Source organism: Rutilus rutilus (assembly GCF_951802725.1).
Source record: "Rutilus rutilus genome assembly, chromosome: 10".
Lineage (NCBI taxonomy): Eukaryota > Metazoa > Chordata > Actinopteri > Cypriniformes > Leuciscidae > Rutilus > Rutilus rutilus.
In genome coordinates this window covers 14,241,761-14,260,242 of record NC_140215.1, presented here as the reverse complement: position 1 = coordinate 14,260,242, position 18,482 = coordinate 14,241,761, and the positions used below count along the sequence as shown (strand labels likewise).

Below are 18,482 nucleotides of genomic sequence, written 5' to 3'. Positions count from 1 at the left end.
GATAGATTGAGAGGAAGCACATCTAGCCACAAACAGATTTCCCCCTCTTTTAAAGCCAGTAGAGCAGTCCTCTGTAAATACGCTGACATTTGACACGAGAATATTACACCACAGTGAATAGTGCTGTGTGTGCTTGTGGGCTTTACCAGCTACCACATGTAAATAAAAGTGTTTAAAGTAATGGACACATTCAATAAATAAATTCAATCTGTATCACTGAATCACCATTCTCCTGAGGAGTATCCCACAGCACATTTAGCTCAGGTTTCATTTCATATGCGTGAAAAATGTTTTCGCTGATCTGTAAGTGTAAATCACCAGACACACAATGCGAGCAAAAAAAAAAAAAAAGGAGCAAACAAATGAGAAAACAAAATGTATAAAATAACAATAAATAAATGTATGCTTTCTAAATACTGATTGTAAATCAGGTAGGAATAGATTCAGGGCCCTATCTTGCACCCAGCGCAATTGACTTTGTACACCGACGCATGTAGCCTATCATTCCTATTTTGCACCCGCGCAAAGCGGACTTTTCCCTCCACAGATGCACGTCGGTTAACTAAGAAATACACTTGCGCTCCCCGGGGCGGTTCAGCGCAAAGAGGAGGCGTGTTCCGGCGCAAACGTTCCCTCATGCTATTTTACAGGTTTAGAAAACAATTGCGCCACTGACCGAAAAAAAAACAGTTTAAAGTCAGTGGCGCGTTGCGCATGTTATTCATATGCTATTTTAAGGGCGCATGCTTGGCCTTAATCAATGTAGCGTGTGCACAACGCGCATACACTTTGATTCTCTCATCTACACACAGACGCAGCAGTTATTTTTGCAAATCATACATTATTACGATAGATAGATAGATAGATAGATAGATAGATAGATAGATAGATAGATAGATAGATAGATAGATAGATAGATAGATAGATAGATAGATAGATAGATAGATAGATAGATAGATAGATAGATAGACATTTTATTATAAAAGCATACATCTAGCTACACATTTACCCAAATTATCATACGCCTGTTTAACCGAAGTTAATTTGGGTGTGTTTCTCCATCCCCAACGTCCCTGACGAGAACGTCGGTCTCCTCGGCCTTGAACCGCTCCTGTCGTGCGCCTGGCAAATCCGCCGTTATAATAGGAATCCGCTTTAGAACAAGCGCGCCTGCTCTTAAAGGGAATGTGAGATGTCGCTCTGATTGGTTTATTTCACGTTACGCCCAAACCACACCTATGAATAATGAAGCTACTTCAGACCAACCCCTTTTAGGGGGTTGCGCCAGGCGCAAGAGTCATTTATCCCGCCGGGAAAATAGCAACAGCGCCAAGACCCGCCCACAAAGTTACTTGCGCTTTGCGCTTTGCCACTTGCGTTTCAGATCGTTAAAATAGGGCCCTCAGTGTCAATTTAGTTTTTCTGAATTGCTAAAACACTAAACCCCACTCTCTGAGCCAAATTCTCAATAGTCTAAACCAATATGTCGAATAAATCACTCTTTCTGTAAAACATTAAATAAGTTCATGTAGTTAAAACACTGTTTGCAAATCTCATGCAGTCTTTTTTCAAAGCTCTAAACACATTCTCACTCACTAAAACACATTTTGCACTGTGATGCACTTATGTTTCAAAATGCTAAACACAGGCAGGCGAAAGTTAAACACAACTGCAACACAGTTGTCATCGTTTACACACAACGACTCAAAATTGTTCACACTTATTTCTAATGATGTGACCAAACCAACTGTACATAATACAAGTCAGTTCAGAGTCCCAAAATTTTTAAAATGTCGCACTGAATGTTGATACCAACAATGAATGGAAACAATATAAGAGGGAGAGAAGGAAGAGGATGAGTAAGAGGAGGTGAACAAGCAGGAAGAGGATGAGGGTGAGGAAGAGCAGGTGTGGAGAATGTTGATCTGGCTTTAGGGTTTTTCCCTTTGCCTGCAGATATGACATTGTCTGTGATGTGGAGAAACTCCTCCGGCCGGACCAACATGAAGACATGATGCTGAAGCAGAATCAATCTCTCTCACTGACCTTGATTCTGCAGTTGCACAACTCTTCTGAGTGTACTTTACTGTAACATGCTTTTCATTTAGAGTTTTTTACTGTAACCTTTTTGGCTTTTGCAGTTGGGTCACTGTATTTTCACAGTATGCAAGTGGTATTCAATATTCAGTACAATACTATACTTGCATTTATTCACCTTACTACTGTAAGTTGTCATTACTATACTTTTTTACGTAAGTGCAAAATTTGTTTACTTTGTTACAATATACTTTTTTTTTCCTGTAACTGCATGCTTTGGATTTTTTGTTCTCCATTTTTTGATGTAGTGTCTAATGAATGATCTGTAGTGTTTATAATTTTGACTCGTTGTGTGTATGATCTGAAGGCATTGTTTTAATTTGAGCAGGGATAAAATGATTTTGAGGCAATAGTTTGATTTTGCCAGAAGAGCCAGAGGTTCTGTGAATGTGGCTTGAAAATTTGGTTTTGTGTTTAAGATTTTGAGAAAGTGAGTGATGGTTTTAGCAATTCAGACCCTAACCCTAACCCTAACCTACTTCAGTAAAACTGTAATACAAAGTAAATATTTTCCAGATTAAAAAAATATACATATAGAAATATTATTTTTCAGAGTTAATAACTGACCATTATATCTGAAAATCATGAAAATCACTACAAAGCTCCATGATGATAGTTGGTTGCCAGGGCATTGCTATGGGGTTACTAAAGTGTTTTTGAGGCACAATTATGAGGCAGTGATGAACTAAACCCTGTACGCTATACCCTGTTGGGGGGAATATTAAAAGTGTCACATTTAATATACACTGTAAAGAATTTTTTTTTATTTCCTGATTATTTAAAAAAAAATTGTTAAATTAACTTAGTTTATGTGGTTCAGATAACATAATATTTTGAGTTTATGTTGATTAATCCAATCTCCTTCAATTTCAATGAACTCAACATTTTAAGGCAACCAGGTTACTAACTTTTTAAGTTAATCCATAAACTCACAACCCCAAGTATGAACGATGGTGACACTTGCTAGAAAGCAGAGCACAACTAATAATTAATGAGTCTTGTGAACTAAACTTTCGAAAAGTGCAGCCTATGTAAAGTTAAAGAAATGTAATGCCACTTTTTGGTGGGAAATCTTGGTGCAATGGGAGCTGCTGTTTCAGCATGTGCTTAGTCAACCTAACAATGTCCAGACTGGTAACTTAATTACTTTCAGACCCCTTACTTGAGCCTTCTATAGGAAATGCTGCTGCGTTGGGTAAAACGATCACTTTTGAATCTCCAGAGGGGAATAATGGATGCGGCAACTTAAAGCACTGCCCACAGTCCCGTGAGACCAGCTGGCTTCCTTTGTATAAATGAAATCAGTGAATTACAGTAATAATAGATGATAACTTATAGAGGTAATTTATTAGCCTTTACAGTCATTTCACAAATGAATGGTTCCTTACTTTCACATTACCCGCAGGGTTATGTGAATATTGCATAAGACTTTGCATAAGTCAGGCTTTTTTATAGGAATCTCACCCTGGATATATCAGTGACATTTTACGTTTTTGCACATTTAGGGCTACCAGTCCTCTGAGCTATAAAGACATTAGTGGTGAAAATGTTGCAGGCTGGTTCATTGATCCGGAACTTTGAACAAAACCCCCCTCTGTCTTCTTTTTCATGTCATTCTTTTATCTGTTAGATGTTCTCTTTCAAACACTGACCCATCAGTTGACTTAACATGTCACTCTGTCTGTCTCACTCTCTACCTCTAACCGATAGCTATGTATAGTGCACATTACTTTGAGATACAGAATTTGGCATAAAGTGGCACTGAAATGACTGGTGTTAAATGTTTAAAGGGATAGTTAACCCAAATTCTGCAATCATCAACTCAGCTTATTTATATTCATTTCCTGTTAAAATGTTGTTTGGTTCGTTTTGACATGAAGAAACATTTGGAGTTTAGATTCAGTGAATGAGTGAGACAGATCAATTCAAACTGATTACTCAAGTCTGACACTGATTTGTGAGTCTTTTGGACTGATTCAAGAACAGGTCCATAAGAGTCATAGTCATTCTTTCATGAATTGGATCACATTGATTTTGGAAGAACCATTAATGTAACTTAAAGGAATAATCAACTTCAAAAATAAAATTCTGTCATAATTTACTCACCCTCAAGTAAACCTGTATGAATTTCTTTCTTCTGCTGAACACAAAAGAAGATATTTTAAAGAATGTTGGTAACCAGACAGTTGATGTACCCCATTGACTTACATAGTAGGAAAAAAAATACTATGGAAGTCAATGGGGTACATCAACTGTTTGGTTACAGACATTCTTCAAAACATCTTCTTTTGTGTTCAGCAGAAGAAAGGAATTCATACAGGTTTGAGACAACTTGAGGGTGAGTAAATGATGACAGAACATTCATTTTTGAGTGAACTATTCCTTTAATGGATATGAAAATCGTTTGGATCCAGTACTTGAAAAAGAAAAAGGAAAAAAAAAACATGAGCCAGTTCTTAATAAGAACCAGGTCTCGATAGCCAACTCTAAGATTGAGAAGATGAACTATCCCTTTGACAGTTGTCAGCTGTGACCCCAAACTAGGCAGTAACTCACAGCACCGGCAAATAGACAGTCTCATCAAATCAGTGTTCAAAACTGATCTTTTCCACATTATTCCTCACTATCCTCCTCTTTGCCTTTTTCTTGCCGTTCCTAAAATGAATGATGAATCATGTAGCAGCAGCTTAGCCCACTCATGGAAGACATTAAAACAATTTCTACATAAGTTCCCCAGTGGGAAAGTCAGTCAGTGCAACAGGTTAAATGCCTGTGCGAGAGAATGTCAAAGATGATAATTACTCTGTTTTAAAGCTCCAACCTTTAACCGAAGACAAAAGCCCTTGAGAAAGTTCCAAATTTATATATATATATATATATATTGTGTTGTACAGCACAACGCCTTTACCTGCCAGAGAAGCAGACCCCCTCATGAGGCCAGTGTGACATGTCATTAACTGCTGCGATTTGATTTAGAATAATACATCATTATAAATGAGACACCAATGTTGAGACGTTGCAGACTTATAATGTTGTGACTAATCGTGCACAGATTCCTCTGTGAGAAAGACAGCAATTGTGACTTGGGATGAGAGGGAAATAAAGTGAAGATCTGAGACAATACTGCTGACTGGAAGCCAAAAGCAAAGTAAATCTCAGCACAAATAAACAGTCAAAAGTATCCAATTAACTTTCTAAATAGGCGTGAGAGTGCAGAAACGATGTTATTTTCCTAAGTTTAATGGCAGCAGTACAGTATATGTTATACTGAAAACTGTTAGTGGGGATGTACGTACTGTATGAAGTTTGTTTACTTTTTTTTGTTAGTTTTAGTCTATATATTTTTCACCTATATTCTCTGTCTCTGTATCTACAACTTTTTCATTAGAATTCACATTTTTAAAATCTTTTGCTCAACACCCAGTTACACCACATAAGATCGCATAAAAGTAGTAGCCTACAATGGGTTGTGATTACCACTTCATGTTGACTTTAAGAGAGGTATAGGGTCCAAAATTCAGTCTTCTTTTATCAACACACCAAGCAACTTTACAGAAACAAAGACGCATCCATTCTTTCACAGCGTTTTACATAACTCCTTATAATATAACATCTAAACAAGACAAAGACGGTGAGTCAAGATCACTCTATTCAAACAGATTTCAAAAGGCAGTACTGAAGTTCAGTTTCTTTAGACAACGGATCCCAACTCTGTTGCTATGCCACCTCTGAAAGAGATAACTATATTTAGATGGCCATTATTATGAGGCTTTTCACACATCACGACCAAGATAGATGGAGGAGGTGTAGGTGTGACGACCTATCTTATGTTTGTTAAACGTGCTTTACGCAGCGCAATGCCAATCTGACTTTCTAACTTCCCTTTTCATGTGTGCCATAGTCATGGGAGAGGAGTAACATGCTCCTAATTTTTTTTTTTTTAAATCACTATTTCCAGTTGTAAGGACAATGTTTGTTTAAGGAGACCTTCATGCTCTAAATCGTAAAGCGTCATTCAGCACATCAGCACTTGTTTAGAGTTTGAACTAGAGTAGGGTGACCACCATCAAACAAACCCAAATGTGGGACGATTATAAGTTTGTGTGGGACAATGTGGGACATTTTACCAACACTAAAACATAAACCACCCCTGTGTTTCTGCACCCTTCAGACTGATTATCTTTAAAGATGGACTTTTTTGTTCGTTTTTTTATTTTTTATTATATAATGTCTAACTTAATAAAAACATTTGAATTCTGCCTTTCAGCTGATAAAAATGATTTGTTCTTTAGTACCTTCCAGAAAACACCATTAGCCTACATCAATGTAACATAACATGTCTTTATTTGACATGTCATTTAAATTCAACATCACTGAGCCCAAAGGCAGCAGGCATCATGCAGATAACTATTTTATAAACAGGTCTGACCAAATCCAATTAAAATCCAACAAAATAAACAATGAACATATATGAAAATATAAAACAACATGAAATTAGATCATTGATAGTCTTATATATTAAGAATATATTAAACCAAAAACCTTCATATTTTTAGAAGGTATGTGAATTAAAACAACCACAGCAGGCAACAAGTTGATCAATTCTGTTAAATTAAATAGTTTAATTTAATTAATTATTAATTATTTAGTTATTTAACAATTAAGTTCATTTTAATTGACCGAATTATCCATTTGTTTTCTGACAGGAAACACATGGAACGAATCACCGGTCCACATTTTGATTGACAGCTGTCACAACCTACTAGTGACCGTGTTTACTCCTTTCTTTTCAAACATTGGATAGGATTTAAAAAAGGCTGTTGTGTTTGTACTTCTGATGAAGCGCTGTTAAATATAGGTGAAAAACTACACCGCAAAAAGAATAAATGAAATGCTTTCTTAAAAAGGCAAAATAACGCATGCACGTTTTCTTAAAGGGATACTCCACTTTTTTCGGAAATATGCTCATTTTACATCTCCCCCAGAGTTAAACAGATGAGTTTTACCGTTTTAGAATCCATTCAGCCGAACTCCGGGTCTGACGGTACCACTTTTAGCATAGCTTAGCACAGATCATTGATTCTGATGAGTCCAGTAGCATTTCTTTCAAAATGACCAAAGAGTTTCAATATTTTTCCTATTTAAAACTTGACTCTTCTGTAGTTAAACCGTGTACTAAGATCGACGGAAAATGAAAAGTTGCGATTTTCTAAGCCTATATGGCTAGGAACTACTCTCATTCCGGCGTAATAATCAAGGAACTGTGTGGCTGTACCATGAGTGCAGCAGGCGTAATGATATGACGCAGCGCCTGAAAATAGGTCTAATAGGTTAGACAAACTTAGTCCCGGTCACGTTGGAAGAAGTTACCGAGCTGGGGACTATTTTCAGGCGCTGCGTCATATCATTACGCCTGCTGCACCCATGGTACAGCCGCACAGTTCCTTGATTATTACGCTGGAATGAGAGTAGTTCCTAGCCATATAGGCTTAGAAAATCGCAACTTTTCATTTTCCGTCGATCTTAGTACACGGTTTAACTACAGAAGAGTCAAGTTTTAAATAGGAAAAATATTGAAACTCTTTGGTCATTTTGAAAGAAATGCTACTGGACTAATCAGAATCAATGATCTGTGCTAAGCTATGCTAAAAGTGGTACCGTCAGACCCGGAGTTCGGCTGAATGGATTCTAAAACGGTAAAACTCATCTGTTTAACTCTGGGGGAGATGTAAAATGAGCATATTTCCGAAAAAAGTGGAGTATCCCTTTAACCCTAAAACTGGCAATGTGATCTGGGTGTAACATAGTTTTTGTCGTCTTTTTTGGGGCGTAAGAATGATTTTTTTCATCAAATCCTATTATCATTTATCACAGCCTGGTCTGTCTTGAGTATGCTAGTCACATGATTTGTTTAAAAAAATTTGTGATTAATTAGTCAGCCTGACCTAAATCCAACATGGCTGCCAGTGGTGCAGGACATTCAGATTTTGAGATAAGTAAATATATATTAAACTTACTTTTCTTTTGAAAAAATAATACTAACACTGCTAACATTAATTATGAACATTGTCTTAAGGTGCTGAAAAAGACAATTTATAAAAATGTTGTTCATGTTGTTATTTAGCACGTTTTTAAATATATGTTACACCTGAGTCACATTGCCACTTTTGGGTATAAAAAAGAGATTAACTTTGTATTCATTTTTGTAACAATCTTTGTATTATGAGGAGGGTTTTTTTGTACAAATTATAAAATGTACAGGTTAAACTGATACAGCCTGTCTGTCTTGAGTATGCTGGTCACATGATTTGCTTCAAGTTATCTGTGATCAATTAGTCAGCCTGACCTAAATCCAAATTTTTTTACCATTTTACCAAATTTATTTTACCATTTTTATGGTAACGCAATGTCCAATTTCAAAACGGTTTTCACATGCTGAATCTTGAGTTTGTAAGCTTTCCAATGATTATATGTCAACATTATATGAGTTGAAGTATAGGATATAATTGTTTTAAACATGCAATGGCAGTTACAGTTATAGATTTGGTCCTTTTTTTATACCCTAAACAGGCAATGTGATCTGGGAGTCACAACTCATAAAATCCAAAATACATAACATTTTTTAAAAATTCTTTTGGATATGATTTACTTAAGTCCAGATGATATAAAAAATGACATGAAATTATTTGTTGCTTATCATTTTCTACTCTTGCCTGTTTAAGGGTTAATATGAGTATTAAAAACCAATAGACCAATGAAAATGCGGGACATATTCTCAATATGCGACGTGCGGGACAAGGGGTGAAAATGCTGTGCGGTACAACGCAAAGCGGGACGGGTGGTCATCCTAGTTTGAACCAAGTAGATACATTGTAAAAAAATGTACAATGATTTAACTCATCAAAATAAGTTAATGTCCCCCTGTAGTCAATAATTTTATCAAAATTAAATAGCTTGAATGTTCTATGAATATGCAAATTAGCCCCCCCTCCACTCACTTGCACCAGCTCAGAGACCCACTCGTTGAGGATCACACGTTGACGTGATTGGTTACAAGGTAGTTTGTGACATCAGAAACACCAGCGATTTCAAAATGCATTTTTGAGACAATCTTTGGTTAGTTATAAAAGATTCAACTAATTTTTTTAAGTCAGTTTAATGTAATTTAAGTTGAAATGACTTATACATCTAAGTGGATTCTACTTAAAAATTTAAGGCAGCAACTTTTTTACAAATAATGTATACATTAAATTGGACATAATACCATGTGAGATTGTATGTGAATAATTGGTTAAATGATTGGATAATGAAAAGTGGGTGTTACATACAGGTACCACAATGGAGCCAGACCAAATGCTAAGTTTGTTAGAATGGTTGCTAAATAGCTATTTGGCAATAAGTTAACATTACCTCGCATGGCCTATATGTGACATGAGCTGAAAAGGAAAGGAAAATCATTTCAAGGAAAGAACAAGTTATTACATTTTGATTAAAAAAGCGGCAAACATTTTTTTTTCCTTTGGCACCACAAGCACCAATGAATAATTCAGAATTAGACCAGGAATGTGCATTAAGTAAATAGGGTAAATTTGACTTTAATAAGGTACTTTAAATAGAGAAGGACTAATAAGCAAGTGCTATGGCTGTTCTTGCATGGGCTACATAAGACTGTCCTCTTGGGCTCTTGTAGTCCAGACAGAGAACACCTCCTCGTTTGATGTTAATGTGACATACTGACTGATATGTGAAATGAAATCATGGACATAGGATATTTTCTGCATCAACATTTGGAACAACTATAGATTTTCGAGTTAGGCTTGGGGCTGTAGCTTGAACAATCAGTCAATAAGCTCTAAAAATGGCAAAAACACATTAAAAGTATCATAAATGTGGTCCATTGGACTCATGCACTATATTCAATGACTTCTAAAGCGACCACATTGTGTGAGGGACTCGGAGAAAGCTGAAATTGAAATGGCTGGATGAATTACTGTAATGCTGTGATCCAGACCTCTGGAATGGCCATCTAAGTGCCCAGCGAGAGAGACTCGAGTCTGTTGAGTGCCACCTGATTATAAAAACATTCCCATGTCAAGCATGTACATGTATGCTTGTGGATAAAGAGAGTTATTTGTGGGACACGTGTGAGTGTGTGAATGAAACTATAAGATAGGCTGCAGACTCAGAGTGACAGTATAAACCTAAAGGATCCAATATATTTCTATAACTTAACCAAACTCGAGTCTCTTATATTTCTATAAGGGAAATCGAAGCTCCACTATTTCGAATTGTTTAATTGACCAAAGAACAAACATCAACTTTGCAGAGAGTATATGGCCTTGAAGAGCAGCAAAACGGCCAATGGCTGGATCAGACTGAGTAACAGTAGGTTCAGAGATAAGAGTGTCCAGAGAGCTGGCAGCCTTGCAGCCCTGCAGCACCGGGGTCTGCCCTTCTCTCACCAGCTCCTCTAATGAGACTCACTCATCTCACACTCCAGACAGGTGAGGGGGCTGTGAGGGGATGCCAGATGTCATGAATGCATAATCAAATCATTTCCCCAACAAAAAAAAAAAGAAAAAGTAATGATAAGATACAAACTTGACCTTCCAGTTTTATTATCTGCAATGCAGCGATTAGTTTTATCTGTCTGGCAATAGCTATAGATAGCTGTCTTCCCCGATATTTTTATGTGACTGACTGCACATGATTTACACTTTGATTCAATGTTTATTTACAACCATGCAGTGAGAGGAAGAGGAAAATGAAGAGAGTTCTGCTCAAATCACTCATGCCTTTGCACGCAGTCCCTGGCCCTTGTGTGTGAGAGAGAGAGAGAGAGAGAGAGAGAGAGAGAGAGAGAGAGAGAGAGAGAGGAGGGGGTGGCAGATTTTGTTTGCGGATTCTGAAATTTTAATCGTGCAAGATCAGCATATCTGCTGTGGTGTGTGATATTCGGCAGACATTACACTGTCTCTCTGACTTAAAGCAGTTCTCAAGAGCAGAGTTTCTGCAAATTAGTTTTACAGTATTTTGAAGGCTGTTGCTCATTTGATTATATATTGTTTGTTTGTTCGTTCCCTTTAAAGTCCAGTATTGTACCTTTGTTATTTGTTTTGTTTTGTTTTTTAAAAACATTCTGTCGTAATTCAAATGTTATTTCAACAAGTAAAAATGCAAGTTCAACTACTAAGAAAACCAATTCATAATAATTTTCGTTTTCAATATGTACTAATAAAATATAACACTATATTATATTATACACAATATTACTACTAAAAACGTCATTTTGACAAAAAAAAATTTACTAGAAACTATTATACGATAAAAACTACTAAGAGCAACAACTAATAAAACAACAAATTTGTAATCATAATTATGATTTTACTAGTAATGATACCAGATAATGAGTAGCAGACATCCTGATTTTAATAAAATTGCAACTGTAGAGCTAAGTAATAAAAATGTTTACAAATAAAAACGTTTAAAAACTTTTTAAAAACGTACAAAAAAGTGTGTATGTATATCTATCTATCTATCTATCTATCTATCTATCTATCTATCTATCTACACTGTAAAAAAAAATTACATCCCCAAGTCAAAAATTTCAAGTGACCGATAACGGCAACATTTTTCAATTAGTCTGACGTATTATTTCTCATTGAGCCAATGTTAACAGACTATTGCAACAAGAATTTCACTTGGGCCAATTGAAAAATTTAGATGTTATCGGTCACTTTAAATTTTTGATTTGGGAGGGTTAGACATTTTTTACAGTGTATCTATACTGTATATAAAAGTTCAAATTTATTAATACAAATCATATGAACTGAAATGGTTAATTCCCTTGATTTATACAAAATGTTTTGAATAATATGTAAGGATTATTATATAAATATTTTTTAGATATAAATATTTTTTGTGAATTTTTCCCAATAATATGCCTACATATGAGTTCCATTGATTTTTACTTTTCGATATATACATAAAAAAAATTGAAATTCGTAAACCTTAAAAACAGGCTTAAGTATTTTTTGAGTGTTGAATTCTGGATATGTGAGCCTGGAATTTTTACTAGTCAAAATTGAATAATGCATCTGTTGACCTGGAATTATAGCATTAAAATTGCATTATAGACAGCATTGGGTGTAATGCATTACTAAGTAATTAATAACTGTAATTTACTTTCCTTACACTTCAAAGAGTAAAAGTAGTGGATTACTCTTATTTTTTTCTATAATTTTTCTGTAAATTGCACTAAATACTTTATTTACTGTAGAAAAATGATATATATATATATATATAGAATTGTTCTGGTCGAGGTTGACAAGGGACTTAGAAAGCAATTAGAAATAAGTAATGCAATACTTTTTAGAGAGAGTAATCAGTTCAGTAATCTAATTATACTGTTGAAGATGTAATTGGTAGCTAATAATTAACCCAATAACTGATATAGTCGATGTCAAATTCTATAACAGATATCGGATTGAAATTTTGACTAGTCTAAATTGCATTATGACTTGTAACAGTGAGGGCACTAATAGACGAAACAGAGCTGTCAGTAGCAACACAAAATATCAGGCACTTCAGCTTGCACTTACCCTTCACATCAAGTTTGATTGCACTGCGTATGCGTCTCTCAAAAATCTCGATTAAACCTGAGGTTTCCATTTTCCAGCTTCTCAACATCAACCAACCTTCACCATTGAGCTGAACAGCCAGCAGTGAACTTGTGAATGCTACCCATGCTCTTATGGCCTCTTCAGAGGTAAGCAGATGCTATGTGGCACTGGTTACCACTAGAAGCACTGATATGCTGTTGAATAATGATAACCTTTGAGAAATGTCAAGTGTTACCAGTACAGCACATCTCTATCACTTAGATATTATGTTGTGCCTGATATTGTTCTTACAGGTCAGGACAGACCATGATGCCAATTTCCAGTAATAGCAGTCTCACCATGGAAACATAACGCATGTACAGTGCTGCAAAACACGAGAGCTGTATATACAAATGTTAGTGTTGTTTTGAGAAGTCCCTAAATGTTGTAGTTACAACAAAACAAAAAGTTACAGGGTTCAGAAGGAGGCCTTCATGTTCCCAGCAGATCTCTTATTGACAAGGTCAGCTTGTACATTCTGAGTACAATATTCTTCAACCCGTTCTCAATCCCAATGCGTCAAATACTACCGCTTGAATAATAGTCCTACAAGTCACTATGTAGACACCAAAGAGGCCTGAATCTTTATAGCGATGTGGTCGATAACCCCTTTGCTTTTAATGAGAAACATTTGGTGTCAATATACTGACAGAGAGGGCAAGAACATCATTATGAAATTAATTTCTCACAATAATATCCTGATTTGAAAAACACTGTTTTATATATTGATTAAACATTGTTCTGTGATGTTCCTCTAAAGAAAATAGGGGTCTATATTTTGTTAGAAAAGATTCCAATTTACACCTTAATAACCTATATCTTAATCATTTTAATTTACTTCTACAACTACAGTTTCAAAATTCCTGATAGTACCAGAAGTTAAAGTGCTCTTATTAGGCTATTTTAAAAGGTTTCTAAGTTTGTTTTGGAGGTCTCCTATAACAGGTTTACATGCATCCAAGGTAAAAAAAAAAAAAAACTTTAATTTTCTTATAACATACATTGCAGCATCACCTCTTTTCTCACAGTGTCTGACACTGTTTGATAAAGGATTTGCTCTCTCTAAAACCCTTTTTTCCAAGAGCCTACTCTGCTCTGATTGGTCAGATGGCCCAGTCTGTTGTGATTGGTCTACCACTTACAGCACAGTAAAAAAAAAAAAAAAAAAAAAAACACCTATTATTGAATTTCAGCTCTGGAGGCTTCTTCAGCACTTGTATGCACTACGAACAGTAACAATGGTGTTGCTTTTACCACATCAATTCATGTCCAAGTCCTCATACTTTAGAAGTGCATGCAATGTGGATTTGCACAGAAAACAGTGTCTTCTCGGCATGTAGACGTTGTTTGGCATTACGCAAGGCATTACGCAAATTTGGTCCGTGCAGGAAGTAAGACTGGATTTCCTGACGACTCGGTTCAGAGTTTGTTGTTTCATTTTGGAGACAATAAATCCATGTGCATTTTGATCTTAGAAACTTTGCAGACCTTTGAACAAACAGCTATATTACACACTGCAGGAAAGGTAATATCCAAAAAAAAGCATAATTGGGGCACTTTAAACCAAGGAGATTTATTATGTAGACTAATTATATCCAATTACACACTATTTTTAGGAGCCTGTTGCTTGCAAATTGTCATTGCACCTTCTTATTCAATTACTATGGTCTTTTGCCTTCTGACATGGAAAAACATTCAAGTTGGTGTTCTTTAAAAGCTCAATGTCACCTTCAATCATTTTCCAACTGTCTCCTCCTCCTCTCTATTGTCCCCCCTCTGTTCGAAAGCATCATTATAAGCGAATGTATTCAATTAGCCCTAGGGCAGATGAGTAAACACTAACAGTCCTCTAAATAATAGCAATTATCCATAAACCTACAATTAGCTGTGCCATGACGCCATTCGCAATGGTATCATTACCAATTACCGCAAGAAAAAATGCCAAGGGAACTTACTATAGTAAAAGTTCAACACTGCAAGAGAATTGCGGAATAAGTTGAACACCCAATAATGCCGGGAATAATAACTTCCTAAAGGTCAGCACAAAACGTTGACAAAGCTAAGTGTAAACGTAAGGCTACAAAAGCACAGGGGATGTCAATGATGATGGATGAATACGAGACTAATGCAATTTTTCTTAAACAAAGCAGTTTGGAGGTGCTCCACAGCTTGGAAGCAGTGCTGCAAAAAGGCAGACATATTCTGCGAGAGGCGGTGTTACAATACTGTCAGCTGCACTGCAGCAAAAATTAAACAGCACAACCTCCAGTAGCTCAGATCCCTGAGTAGACTGCTGGAAAAAGAGAAAGAGAGAGAGAGAGAGAGAATATCTTCTACTCACACACACACACAGAGTCAAGCTGAGAGACAACTGTTCGCTTTCACAGGTTATTCATACTGTTTGCAATCCAAACAGTTACCCGCATTGTAAACCCATCAGCTAGCACAAGCTACAGGCTGAGCTTATGCATAAAAAGCATTCTGCTCAGGCACTTTGACAACCAGAAACTAATAAACCAATACTATAAAGAAGAAAAAATAGCATTAGCCTATCGGTTGGCACACACGCTTTAACACAGTGGTGAATTCATGAAAACAGTAGGACATCTCAACACTAAAATGTATTCACTGACATCATTAAGGTATTACCGTTGTAAGCGGAATTTAATTTTAAAAAGTGTGTGTTCATTTTCCATTGATTGTGCCAATCCAGTGATATAGAAGTATTATAGCTGGCCATATTTATTAAGACTTGTAGTGTTGCCACTTGCTGTATTTTAAAAAGCCAAATTGGGAACCTGAATTGCAGTGATGAAGCAATGCTGTAGAGTCCCTGCAAAGTATGTCAGGTCATGGTAGTCTGCTACGTCCTCCATAACCTAGTACTAAGAAGAGGCTCAAAAAAGCCCACGTGTAACATGCTATGGTCCTAGTGATTAAAAGATTTAGGCTAGTAACTTAAAAACTGATGGTTTTAAACCAACAAAGGTTTATCCATTAGCTATCACCATTGTGTCATTTAATAATAAATGCACTTTCGAAAATCAAAACCTGTAATATGTGTGTGTAATAATATATATAAGTGATTAAAGTGCCGGCTAAATGTTAACTCAGCAAACTGCCTTTGTTAAAACAAGCAGAAAGGAAACCAGACTGTACCCAACTGGTGAAATCAAAGAAATCTGTGCAATCTGGATCCAATAAACAGCGAAAGAAAACAACAATGTAAAATAATACGTGGTAAAATGAGATTGCATCATTTCAAGCTTCTGTTTGCATGAACGGATAGTAAAACAAGGCACTTTCTCAGCACAGTCACTCCAACATTAACCTGAAATCCATGAAAACAACAATGAAACTGAGATATATCTCATATTTATGATGCACTTTATGATCTATGCTCTTAGAGTTAGTAGGAATTTTAGGTGTATCAGTATGTAATGCCTAAAACATACTTTACACAAGTATGTGATTTCACACTATAATACACATGCCGACATTTTCTAATACAGGTTACACAAAACAAGTAAGACACCACAGCAGGCAACTATGGTCGGTTTTCTCTTTTTTAGGTCAACTACTGTCACAGCAACATTTTGGGCAGTTTTTCAAACATTCACATCTGCGTTTGAGTGTCTGGCCTAAGAATGAGAGCAAATTCACATGAAGTGTGGGGGAGGGGCACTTTAAAATCAATGCCGTATCACAAAAGGAGTGGTGTATGGTGTATGGTGTATGGTGGTTAGGAGTCACCATCAAGCAACTTGCGGGTGATTCACATTGATGACTACATAAGGAAACCCAGACGGGTTGCCGAGACGCAGGAAACTCTGTAAGCAGTTCTGACAGTTGAAAAGATCTGGCTGGTGCAGAGGAGTTGTTTGATTTCAACAGGGTGCAGCAACCATTTCAACAAAAGGAAAAAAGGTCTCTTACACACACAAATATCATACAACCTACAGATATTTTTTGTTAGCGTTGCACAGTTATTGTTATAGCCTCCTGGGACCCAGGAATATACTTTTGTGCACTGTAGTGGACCTTATATATTAGTGAATTTCTCTGAGACCATACATGACACAGTTCTGGCTGTCCTGTAAAGAGCACATTCAGGGCTTTTCAGAGATACCAAATGTTCAGAGGTTTCACCATGACAACAACATTTACAATTACATTTAATCATTTAAATGAGGAGAGCAATAGAAGCAATTAAACTCACAGTATGCAAGTGCTGTGACCCTTCCCAGTTTAGTCTAAAGCAGTATACGTTGTTTTTTTTTTGTTTTTAAATGGATATAGAATAGAAAAAAAAGAAAACGAAAAAAAGAAGAGAACACAGTCTTTAAAAATTACTGACATTAATTTAGTGAAATCAAATTTAGCACTCTTATGGAAAAACAGCCCGATCTCACGGGAAAACGTACAAATTCTACGAGGTGGCTTATTCGTACGAATTCATACGACCTGACTCGTACGAATTAGTACGATTTTTGCAAAATCGTACATATTTTACGAATTGGCCAATTCGTATGAATTCATACGAATGACCTACCCCTGACCCCGCCCCTAAACCTACCCATCACGTGGGTTTAGACAAATCGTACAAATTCGTACGAGTGAGGTCGTACGAATTAGTACGAATTAGCCAACTTTTTATCATTCGTACGAATTGGTCGTGAGATAGCGTTGGAAAAATGATCTTTTTTTTTTTAACTATCAATTAAAACGGACAAATTTTCTAATTGTTTGTCATGAATCAACATCTCAGGAAAATGTTATGGGGTGTCCAATCAAAATATGACTTTCTGTAGAGGACACCAGGACTTAAAGCATGTTTATCAGGCATTTTGGGAGACACGACAACTGAATAGGGATAAGTGAATATTCCAATGAAATATTAGATATTATTATAAAAATGTTGCCAATTATTACTCCCATTATAACACTTCTTTTTTCATTACATGTTGCCCCAAGAACAAATTAAAATGCAAATTAGAGATAGTGTATAGATACATTGAATGGCACTACGCCATTTTACCCACATTTCGCATAGAGTAAAATGGTAGATCATTTCATTCCATTATTTCATTACATAGTTGAGAATCATCTTTATACAAAGTTTGGTTAAAAAAAATCCTGAAACTTAATGCATTTGTGAATAATAATAAAAAAATAAAAAAAAGCCCATTGTTTTTCCCTATACATGTCATTTTATGTCATTTTATTTTTTTAAACAAACTTTTAAACAGTCACAGTGCACATAGAATGACATATGAACAAAATATTTTTTTTCAACAACAGAAAAATCTATTTGTTTTTTATGCTCTAAACAATGTACTAAATTCAAAACACTTTTTCCCCTGGTTCTCAGGAGGATAGGTCTACGCTGTGACAATTTGTTTTTTTTCTACAATTTCCAGCATGTTAGTTGGTAGAAAAAAAATCAATCCCACACATGACTGTTGACATCACCACTACTACAGCTCATCTTTGCTCAATTATATCAAAATATAAAAGGTGCTATATTCAAGAAGGTTATGCAAGTGCCAGCTTCATGTGCTATTAAATAACCCCATTATCATGTGGCCTGAATAGATACAAGCCTGAAGTAACAAATAAACAGGACCTATTCAGTCAGTGTGATTCCTGCAAATTACATTTCAAAGGAAATGATGTACCAAACCATCAGCATGAGGACACGGCAAAAAAAGGAGGGGTGGGCTC

The 18,482-nt window shown here is 36.0% G+C and overlaps 1 protein-coding gene across 3 annotated transcripts in view; it reads right to left on the bottom strand.

Moving 5' to 3' along the window:
* The window catches only part of fgf14 (fibroblast growth factor 14), a 132,188-nt gene that overhangs the window by 103,758 nt on the left and 9,948 nt on the right, over positions 1-18,482 (bottom strand). The window contains exons 1-2 of one of the 3 annotated variants that reach the window (XM_084421474.1): positions 12,699-12,823; positions 9,508-9,533 (exon numbers count right to left, since the gene is read on the bottom strand). The exons of 1 other annotated variant lie outside the window; for it this stretch is intronic. In XM_084421474.1, the coding sequence (XP_084277600.1) occupies positions 9,508-9,514 (7 nt within the window). In that variant the 5' untranslated portion in view covers positions 9,515-9,533; positions 12,699-12,823. Of the gene's footprint in view, positions 1-9,507; positions 9,534-12,698; positions 12,886-18,482 lie in introns of those variants that run through there. One more of the 3 variants, XM_084421472.1, reaches the window with a different exon arrangement.